At 51.4% G+C, this 10,836-nt stretch overlaps 1 protein-coding gene across 1 annotated transcript; it reads right to left on the bottom strand.

The window, feature by feature from the left end:
• Nucleotides 1-793: 793 nt before the first annotated feature.
• LOC102994592 (nuclear RNA export factor 2-like) lies at nucleotides 794-9,819 on the bottom strand. Its single transcript, XM_024117428.1, is given in 17 exon segments — nucleotides 794-980; nucleotides 1,623-1,695; nucleotides 2,440-2,482; nucleotides 2,578-2,693; nucleotides 2,802-2,860; nucleotides 2,967-3,074; nucleotides 3,218-3,273; nucleotides 3,357-3,425; nucleotides 3,808-3,844; nucleotides 5,643-5,752; nucleotides 5,938-6,045; nucleotides 6,165-6,253; nucleotides 6,400-6,469; nucleotides 6,615-6,695; nucleotides 6,806-6,916; nucleotides 8,982-9,092; nucleotides 9,706-9,819. Coding segments are annotated over 17 exon segments (1,524 nt in total). The 5' UTR covers nucleotides 9,802-9,819.
• Nucleotides 9,820-10,836: the final 1,017 nt, after the last annotated feature.

The following is a 10,836-nucleotide window of genomic DNA, read 5'->3' as shown; positions in this document are numbered from 1 at the left end:
GTTTCAACCATCTGCTGCCTCCCTGTGAGACAAAAACCTAAAAAGTACTACCATTTCATTGAAAAACAATTGTCCATTCTTTCATTCACTAATAACTAAATATATATTGGGCTTAAAATATATACTATTCCATTTGAGGTGTCTCATTAACTCTGTAGTAGAAATAAGATAAGAAGGAAAATTAATATATGGGCAAATTTAAGAGTTAAAAATGAGCTGAGATGGCTCCCTCACATTAGCTGTTAACTTGCTCAAGTTTCAAGGCATTGAAGATTAAATAATCCCTCTTTGGACCCCTCTTTCCCATTCAGCCACAAGCCTCTCTGTCTCTGTCTCTCTATTTCCTTCTCTCTCTCTCTCATGATGAGATCTCATTTTCTGTAGATAAATATAGAAATATATAAACGTGCAAATAAATATGTAAACACCTACATAAGCAAACTTACAGGAAGATATGATGAAGATGAAAACATTCAACGGTTACCTTTGGGTAGTATGTTTTGGGGCAATGATTTTTTCCCCCTCCACATATACTGTGACATATACAGTGGAATGAACCTCATGCACACTCCTGAACACCCAACTGTCGATTAATACAGAAGCAGCATCCATGAAATTAATAAAAATAATACAAGGCTGCTCAAAATAACTAGGTAGCTTCATATGTACCACGAATGAAATGTTCAGATTAAAAAAGACTGAAATAAACAAGGGAAACAAATTACCTTCAAATTCCCATTAATCACTCCTCTACTCCTCCCAGCTCCCTCCTCTCCCCATGCAAACCCAGCACTCACTTCTGAGACCACTAGAGGTTCTTCTCAGGTGGGGTGGAGGATGCCTGCATGATGTCCTGCTGCTGCTGGGAGAGGGTGTGCATGGAGCTGGAGGTGGGTGTAGGCACTGGGATGGAGAACACACTCTGGGTCTCACTGGAGCTGGCATCCCTCACAAACAGCTCGTCATTCACGATGCACAGACTGAAGGAAAAATGGGCCCTCAGACAACGGATGGATGGACACCCACACCCCCTATATTGACTCTGCTCCCACTGGCACTCAGCAACCAGACTCCTTCCGAAAAATGGGCCCTCAGACAACGGATGGATGGACACCCACACTCCCAATATTGACTCTGCTCCCACTGGCACTCAGCAACCAGACTCCTTCCACGCCTCTCCTGTGTCTGTCTCCCAGGTTCCTTGACTGGTACCTCTGCCCCTCCCCACAGAGCCCACCTTTGGAGAGACTGTCTCCACTCGATTAGGAGACCTTCACTCGATTTATAGGTTTATCCCCAAACCAGGGACAATTTCGCATTTACCCTTTACCACAGCCCAAGGGGTGGACGCTCTGATCCCCAGTCTCAGAAGAAGACACTGAGTCACACAGAGGTCATGTGACTTGACCAAGGTCACACAGCAAGTGAGTATTGTGTCAAGGAGACAACCTATAGGCCAATTCCAGAGCCCATGCTCTTCTTAACCACTAGGCTAGACTGCGCCTGGGATCTCCCTGCTGGCTTTCCACATTATCCAGTAAACCTAAGGTCTGCGCCACCACATTCCCACGGCCCTGACTCCAGGCGGGGATGGGCATTCCCGCCCACAACAGGGCTCTCACCTGGAATAGCTGGCCGGGATAGTGATGAAGGTCCGAGTGAAGGAACGCACACAGCCCTAAGAACTTCCTTCCACTTCAACAGCAAACAAACAACAGAACCCCTTAGAGCCGCACGTGCTGTACATGCTCACACGGCGGTCCCCAGTCAGGGTGTGTGACTGGACGCTCATGCTGAGACGGCAGTTGTTCACGGGGGCCAGGGTGTCGGGAATGGGGAGGGCAACTATAGGAGCAGTCTGCGCCCAGTGACAAGGCCCCTGACAACCACATCACAAGTTCTTGGGATGCATTTTTCACAGCCGCCCAAGAAGAGGATACTACTACCCCATTGTGCAAATGTGGAAACTGAGAGGTGAAGTAACAGCCCAAGTTCTCAGAGTAAGGATCTGGGATGAGAGCCGCCAAACTCCACAGCCTGTGTCCCCAATGCCCAGGGTGTGCAGGGCACACAGGAATGGACAGAGCTCAGACCTGCATTGTCTGTGGGAAGCCTGAGGGCTGGAGAACACAGTGGGGAAGGGGAGGGGAGGGGAGTAGAGGGGAGGGGAGGGGAGCAGAGGGAAGGGGACGGAAGGATAGGGAAGGGAAAGGAAAGGGAAGGGAAGAGATGTGTAAGGAAGGGAAATGAAGGGAGGGGAAGGGAAGGGAAGGGAAAAGAAGGGGAAGGAAAGGGAAGGGAAGAGAAGAGAAGGGGAAGGAAAGGGAAGGGAACGGAAGGGAAAGGAAGGGGTCAGGGAAGCTGGGTGGTTCTGGGAGTGAGGCTGCCCGGGGGGAGGCAGCAGTGGGGCATCTGGGGTGGGGGTCTACACACACTCACCTTCTTTGAACACCCCGCTGACTGAGAAGCAGAGCATCGTTTCCTGAAAGGGAAGAGTCCAGGCGCCCACTCACCACCTCCACCACCTACCCACCTGCGCCTTCCTGGGCCCACCCGAGGGAGGAAGCAGGCACTCACCATCTGGAACCACATGTCCACCACGAAGGAGCTGAAGTCATGCTGAGTCTTGGGCAACACACAGAGGGTGTGCAAAATGACACGTTTTGTGTGCTTCAGCAGCTGGACCCGAAGGTCTGTGAGGGGAGGGGAACCGAGAGAAGGTCAGGGGCTGCCACGCCCTGGGCCCTATGATTGACCCCTTCACCGCCCTTTCCCACCCAGTCTTCCCATCACACACTCACGGGGGTCCTTCAGGTTCTTCATATTCCTGCTGTCCTTGAAGTACTCACACAAGCTGCTTCTAGGAGACAAAGAGCAACAGTGGGTGGTGGGTGTTTGCAGGAGCTGGCCTGTGTCTGCTGGGGAGCCACACGGCCCAGGAGCAGAGCCTGTGCTGTGATACTCACGGGGCTGGGTCCTCGGGGTGGAAGGGAATGGTCAGGGAGAAGCAGGCCTCCTCGTGATAAGCACCCGCGAGACCCTGTCGGTCTCCATAGTCATGGATCAAGTAGTACCTGAGGGGGAGCAATGAGGACAGTCTATCTCTGTGGTCTGGACCTCAAATGAGACTTGAAAGCTCCCCTGAGCAGACCTGTGCTTAGGTGGCCTCACCTGTCCTAGCCCTCTTCCCCTTGCTCAGCTTCCCAGAGGTACTTACTGCTGCAGGAATTGCAGGACTAGGCTCTTCAGCTCATCAGATCCAAGGAAGCTGCGCTGGAATCAAATGGCATTTGAGACTATGCAGTAGATAAAGCCTCCCTGCAACACCCCAAATGTTGTTTGATCCTCTTCCTCACCTTGCAGGGCTTTACTATGTAGGGAGTGTCAACATCAATGGTAACTGGTAACGGTAACTCCTGGCCATCCTGGAGAAGGGAAGAGGAATTCAGGAGTGGAGACCATGGGAGTGGCCCTGGATGATCTGGGAAAAGGATGGGCCCAGGAGGGTGAGGGTCAGAGGTCAGGTGTGAAAGGGCACTGGAAATTCCATGGGAAAGCTTACAGTGGATGTCTTCATCATGAGGTCCCGGAAGTCTCTAGTGTTATATTCAACTTGTGTGTGTGCGTGTGTGTATTTATGGGTTTTTTTCCAGCAAGTACATCCATGTCATTTTCAGGAGTCCATGTCCTCCAAAATGGTTAAGGTTCTGATGCTAATATGTGATCTAGGCAAGATCCAAAGGGCTTGAGGGCAGGTGCAGAGGCCACCGACATTTGTAAGAGACAATGATTTACATAGGCACTTACCAGGCGTAACAACTTTGGGAAACATTCTCTGACGGCCCTGTCCAAAACCAAAAATAGAGAAGAGGTGGTTGATAGTTCAAGGTTGCAATTCTTCCTTTGAGTTAAAACAGTAATACCATAAACAGAGATCAGTGTGTTCTGGCCCATCCAGCAGCACCCTTTGCCCGCCTCTGCTCCTGATTTTAAGGGTTCTCGGTCCACTTCCCTGTTGAGCACTGAGCACCTGTCATCTTACTGTCTGAAAGGCACTGTCTCCTCATCTCTCTCAATACCTTCACTTTAATATTCCTTCCCTCCCTCCCTTCCTCTCCTTCGCCTGGGTAGCTCCCACCCAGACTACTCGGACTCCCTTCTCCAGTACCACAGGGACCAGCATCTCAAACCCATGCTGCAGAGCTTCCTTTGCCTCCCTTCCTTCCTCCAGGGCCCCACTGAAGGCTGTGGGGAGAAGAGGGAATGGGGCGGGAGCCCGGGGCTCTGCTACCTCACTGGGGGTCCAGCACTCTGGCAAGACCTGGACACCCCCCAGGGATGGCCCAGGATTCTGGGCCAGGGAGGTGAGTGAGGTGGAGCTCAGGGAGGGAGACGGAGGGGATGAAGACAGAAAGGTAGTGAAGGTAGGAGGGGAGAGATGAGAGAGACATAGGGGCACAGAGACAAGGGAGAGAGAGAAAACAAAGGGAAGGGAAAGGAGCTTTACCGTGGTCGGGGTCAGGGAAGAAGAGAGAAGAAAGGAGAAACGGCACACCTGTTGCGGCTCTTCACCTGCCCCAGAATTGCCCAGACACACCAGGTAGGAATGGAAAATATGCACATGCTGGGCTGGGGGCACACTGGATGCTGGCTGAAACTTTATCACCTGTGTGAGCTCAGCCAGACTTGTGCATGGGAAACAGAGCAGCCATGGGGGCAGATCTTCCCCAGAAGGAGGAAAGGGTCAGGTCCCAGCTCAGTATGGGGCTGAGGATCCGTGGCCCCCTCTGATGATCACCGTCTTCTCTCCCAATGATCCCTGCACCTGTCTGAGTTGGTTCTTTATCTGAGGAATCATACCTGTCTCAGGCTGCCCAGGGCTCCTCTGAAAGACCAGGCAAGATGATGTGATGTGTGCAGGGATAGATGGGAAGTGCCCCTGAGAGGCCTGTCCTTCTGTCTCCTCTACCACCTCTGCCCTCTGCCTTCCACTCCTGCCTCAGGAAGCCCTCTGATCACTGGCGGGGGCCCACGTCTGGCCCCTTGACTCAAGGAGCCCTGCTTTTTCCCAAGGAGGCTCCAGCTCCTGGCACTGGGCCAGCAGAATGGATGTCATGACAGCAGCCACCCACGGCCTCAGCCCTCAGCATGGCACAGGAAAGCCCCCATGTCAACCTGGGAGAGGAGGGGGAACCCCTTTGGAGGAAGGGGAAGAGGGACCCTCTCAGAACGGGGGAGGCAAACCCCATCTCAGCACGAAGAAGGAAGGCTTGTCTCAGCATGAGGCCCTCGGCTGGAGGACCCTTCTCAGTCCAGGGCACCAGCATCTGGATCAAGGCTGGTCGCTCCTGGTTCCGGTGAGGAGGAGAAGCCCTGCTTCCTGGGGCACACTCTTGGGAGGCCTTGGTGGAATATAGCTGGGCGCAGAGAGCTGGAAACAGACCCCAGAGCCCCTGCAGAGGTGAGCAGCTCGGGGAAGGAAACTCCTCACCGGTGATAGGCAAAGAGAGAGCAGAAGGTGGGGCCTGTGATCCTCCCAGAAGACCAGGGCTGCCACCTTTGGCAAAGGGGCACTGTCACAGATAGACTAGGCTCCCATGGGTGAAGGTCACCAAGAAGGGTGACAGGGTGTTCACACTGACCTTACATAGGTGGACTGGTCTGGGAAGGTGCCGCACAGTGTGTTCCCTTGCAGCCACAGCTCTTCAAGCTTCAGCCCTTGCATCTTGCTCAACTCCCACACAGACTTTTGCTGAGAAATATGGGGCGGAAGTGGGAAAAGGAATCCCAGGGAAAGAGGGACATCCGGCTCCCTGCACCCCCAGGCCTCTCCCTCCCCCACAGGTACCTTCACCTGCCTCCTGTCATCACTCTAATGGCCACTAACATGCCCCCCACTACTCTCACCACAACTTTGATCTGGCTCCCTCTTCTCACCTTATTTTTGGGGAGGTTCAGGATCTTGACCGTGGGGGCCATCTGTATAATGTCAGACACACCATCCAGCTGGTACAGTCTGTTGCTGCTCAAGTTCAAGGACAACAGCTGTGGGGCAAGAAGAGGTAGAGTGAAGGTTACTATCTAGGACCTTGGAGACAAATCTGCCCTCCACCCCATCTCTTCCACCCCCTACCTTAATACCAGCACTGGGCCTACAGCCTCACCTCAGGGAAATTCTTTTCGATGATCTGCAGGGTGGCGGCCATGCAGCTTCTTTGATTCAGAATTATATCAATATCAGAGTACACCAAGTCTTCAGGAAGGAGAGGGGAGGGAATCAGATGGCTGAGTGGGGTCTGGGGCCAGCACCAGCCCCTCCCCACGTTACCATCCCTAAGTCTGCCTCCAGGAAGACCCCTCTGCCCTCGCCCACCCTAGAATTACTGCTGTCAGCCGTACCTAGGTCAAGGCGGAGCCTCTGGAGTTCAAGAGCTTGCTGGGAGACATCAAATCGTTTGCTCAAGGTCAGCTGCGGAGAGAGAGATGGAGAGATCCGCTCTGAGGCTGTGGTGGTGGCAGGGAAATCGGGGGCGAGGGGGACGGGGGGCTGGGGGCTGGAGGAAGGAGAGGTGGGTCTAAGCGCTGGCACACAACATGCCTTGAGTGTGCATTACCTTTAGCTGCTCCATTTCTTCTGGCTTCAACTTATCCCGCACAGAGTAGGGAACAGCGGAGGGGCTGACAAAGACAGGTATCTGCAGGAAGAAGAGGTGGGGTAAGCACCACGAACCCTAGTTCCAAAGAAGACAACCAGCCCCTGGCCTGTACTCCTTCCTCATGATGAGGTACACGTAACGCCCTTGACGCACACCTTTCGGCTCTCCTCGTCAAAAATCTTGAAGCTGACATCCATCAATGCAGAGGCAGTGCTAGCTTCCTGGACAAAGAACTGAGCCCCATTTTGCATAAAGTGGAACTACAGGGATTGAATGCAACAGCAATAGTATCAGAAGCCAACAGAACCTGCTGAACCAGGTGTCTCTCTCCGCATTCTCTCTGCCCACGCGTCTGGCTCCGGCATCCTTTCTTATGTCCACTGGAGTGAAGGGGACACTGCAATGGCTCTGGATTGAGTTCATTAGCCCTGTCTTTTCATACTTTATCCCATAAGGAATCTAAGGGTGAAGATAAGGGATGGGAGAGAGGACAGACAACAGGGAATTTAGACCTGAGGACGAACCTTTTCCTCTTCTTTTCCGGCCTTCTATTGAGCTTGAAAGGGCTTCTAAAGAAGGGTCAACTGGCATGATTTCTTATGGGTGTGCATAATATGGATTTCCTAAATACTCTTTCTCTCCAGTCAAAATCTCTTCCAAATAATCAAGGTGTCAGAGATGATCTTCCTTTTATAAATTTCCAGGAGATCCTTCCCAGTACAGATAGACACTGCTTGCCCCTCAGACAAGGTCTCAAGAGGCTCGACCCTCCATCTCCCACCCTCAGCTTGCCAAACTGAGACCTCCAATGTGGAGTTGCTCCATATCCTTGGAAGTAGTTTCCATCTTTGCCTTGAGACAGGCTCCTCCGTTCTCCTGACAGTCAGCCTGTTCCCTTTACACTGCTTCTCGGAATCTGCCCTTAGATGAAGAAGACTGTTAACTCCTGGTAATAAAAAGGACAGATTACAAACTGTCCCCAGTGAAATAAACCAGCATCTCTACATGAGACCAACATGACTCCCCCTGGCTTTTCTCTCCTGCACATTCCATACATTTTTCAGGATACTCACTGTGACCCTGAACCAGCTCCCTGGGGTTCCATCTTGTGTGTCCTCCCACATTTCTCTCTCCAGAGGTTTTCTGTTTCTCCACACAGTCATATGCACGTGGCCTTCACTGTCCCATCTCACTCCCCTCTTGTTGCCTCGGATGGTACTGGGAGAGCTTCAGGGGGGATGTGGAGAGAAGGAGGGTGAGGGGCCATAAGTGCTAAGAAAGTCTTCTGTACACCCACATCTCTTTGACACCAGCACTACAGTTAGGAGTGCTCAACCATTATTTCTCTTCTAGCATGCTTCAGTTTTGCAGTGAGAGAAGAAAAACAAGTCCACGGAGACTGAGAGAAGTGCATCATCCCAGGGACTGCTGTGTACAAACCCTGCGGCCTGGTCACTTACTCTCTTACTTCGGTGTCCTCCTAGACATCCCTCTTCATCACGTTTCCATCATCCTCCTGGAGTTGTGAGGGCTGAGGCTCACACCCATTGTGTTCATAATGAGGGCTCCTCTCGCCAGAATTACCTGGGAAAGAACTCCAACCTTTCTTTCTTCTTGAGGTGGTCTACCACCATCACTGTATTATTAAAAGAGGAACAAAAATACAAGTTTGAAGACACATCTTTGGTCCACTTACCACGTACCATGTCTTAGGCTAACAGGATGGTAGGGCAGGCAAAGTGCCAACCTGGCCTAAGGGACCAATCCCACAAACCTCAGAAAGGACACTCTTCTGCCTGTCCAGAGAGGACAGCCTTATCCGACAGATGGCACTATCAGGGGAAGAATCGAGGAGGAGTAGGATGAGGAAGAGGAGGACAGGAGGAGAAAGAGGGAGGAGAAAGAGGAAGGAGGAGAGGACAGCTGCACTGAAATATTTAAAACAGTGGAGCAGGACTGATAAAGAACCGAGGTGTATGCGTCCATGGGTTAGACTGAACACCAGTCATGTATATACCAGGAAGGCACCCGAATCTTGCCTTCTCTCAGGACTTTCCAACAACCACACCAATACCTCTCTCGTGCCTCCCAAATCCAATCAGCCACCAAACCGATTCCACTAACAATCAGCAAACTAGCTGTACTTCCTTTGCCAGTGCACTAGGAGCTTTAATGTCAGGTGGCACTGATGTAACAGCCTCCTGAACAGTCTCCCTTCCTCCAGCCTTGCCCTGAACAATACTCTGTTGAATGCAACAGCAATAGTATCAGAAGCCAACAGACCCTGCTGAACCAGGTCTCTCTCTCCCCCTTCCCTGTGCCCACGCGTCTGGCTTCGGCATCCTCTCTTATGTCCACTGGAGTGAAGGGGTCACTGCAGTGGCTCTGGATTGAGTTCATTAGCCATGTCCTGTCATACTTTATCCCAGAAGGAATCTAAGGATGAGAAGAAGGGATGGGAGAGAGGACAGACAACAGGGAATTTAGGCTGGAGGATGAACCTTTACCTGTTCTTCTCCGGCCTTCTACTGAGCTTGAAAGGGCTTCTAAAGAAGGAACCACTGGCATGATTTCTTATGGGTGTGCGTAATATGGATTTCCTAAATACTCTTTCTCTCCAGTCAAACTCTCTTCCAAATAATCAAGGTGTCAGAGATGATCTTCCTTTTATAAATTTCCAGGAGATCCTACCCAGTACAGACAGACACTGCTTGCCCCTCAGACAAGGTCTCCAGAGGCTCGATCCTCCATCTCCCAACTCAGCTTGCCAAACTGAGACCTCCAATGTGGAGTTGCTCCATATCTTTGGCAGTAGTTTCCAACTTTGCCTTGAGACAGGCTCCTCCGTTCTCCTTACAGTCAGCCTGTTTCCTTTACACTGCTTCTTGGAATTTGCCCTTAGATGAACAAGATTGTTAACTCCTGGTAATAAAAAGGGCAGATTACAAACTGTCCCCAGTGAAATTAACCAGCATCTCTACATGAGATCAACACAACTCCGCCTGGCTTTTCTCTCCTGCACATTCCATACATTTTTCAGGATACTCACTGTGACCATGAACCAGCTCCCTGGGGTTCCGTCTTGTGTGTCCTCCCCCATTTCTCTCTCCAGAGGTTTTCTCGTTCTCCACAGAGTCATATGCATGTGGCCTTTACTGTCCCATCTCACTCTCTTCTTGTTGCCTCGGAAGGTACAGGGAGAGCTGCAGGGGGGAATGTGGAGAGAAGGAGGGTGAGGGGCCATAAGTGCTAGGTAAGTCTTCTGTACACCCTCGTCTCTTTGACACCAGCACTACAATTAGGATTGCTCAACCATTATTTCACTTCTAGCATGCTTCAGTTTTGCAGTGAGAGAAGAAAAACAAGTCCACGGGGACTGAGAAAGGTGCATAGTCCCAGGGGCTGCTGTGTACAAACCCTGCTGCCTGGCCACTTACTGTCTTACTTCGGGGTCCTCCTGGACATCCCTCTTCACCATGTTTCCATCATCCTCCTGGAGGTGTGAGGGCTGAGGCTCACACCCATCGTGTTCATAATGAGGGCTCCTCTCGCCAGAATTACCTGGGAAAGAACTCCAACCTTTCTTTCTTCCTTGAGGTGGTCTACCACCATCACTGTATTCTGAAAAGAGGAACAAAAATACAAGTTTGAAGACACATCTGTGGTCCACTTACCACGTACCATGTCTTAGGCTAACAGGATGGTAGGGCAGGCAAAGTGCCAACCTGGCCTAAGGGACCAATCCCACAAACCTCAGAAAGGACACTCTTCTGCCTGTCCAGAGAGGACAGCCTTATCCGACAGATGGCACTATCAGGGGAAGAATCGAGGAGGAGTAGGATGAGGAAGCGGAGGACAGGAGGAGAAAGAGGGAGGAGAAAGAGGAGGGAGGAGAGGACAACTGCATTGAAATATTTAAAACAGTGGAGCAGGACTGTTAAAGAACCAATGTTTATGCGTCCATGGGTTAGACTGGACACCAGTCATGTATATACCAGTAAGGCACCTGGATCTTGCCTTCTCTCAGGACTTTCCAACAAACACACCAATACCTCTCTCGTGCCTCCAAAATCCAGTCAGCCACCAAACTGATTCCACTAACAATCAGCAAGCTAGCTGTACTTCCTTTGCCAGTGCACTAGGAGTTTAATGTCAGGTGGCACTGATGTAACAGCCTCCT

Source organism: Physeter macrocephalus, chromosome 21 (assembly GCF_002837175.3).
Source record: "Physeter macrocephalus isolate SW-GA chromosome 21, ASM283717v5, whole genome shotgun sequence".
NCBI classification, from domain to species: Eukaryota; Metazoa; Chordata; class Mammalia; order Artiodactyla; family Physeteridae; genus Physeter; species Physeter macrocephalus.
Note: the sequence above shows the minus strand (reverse complement) of the source record. Positions and strands in the feature narration are given on the sequence as shown.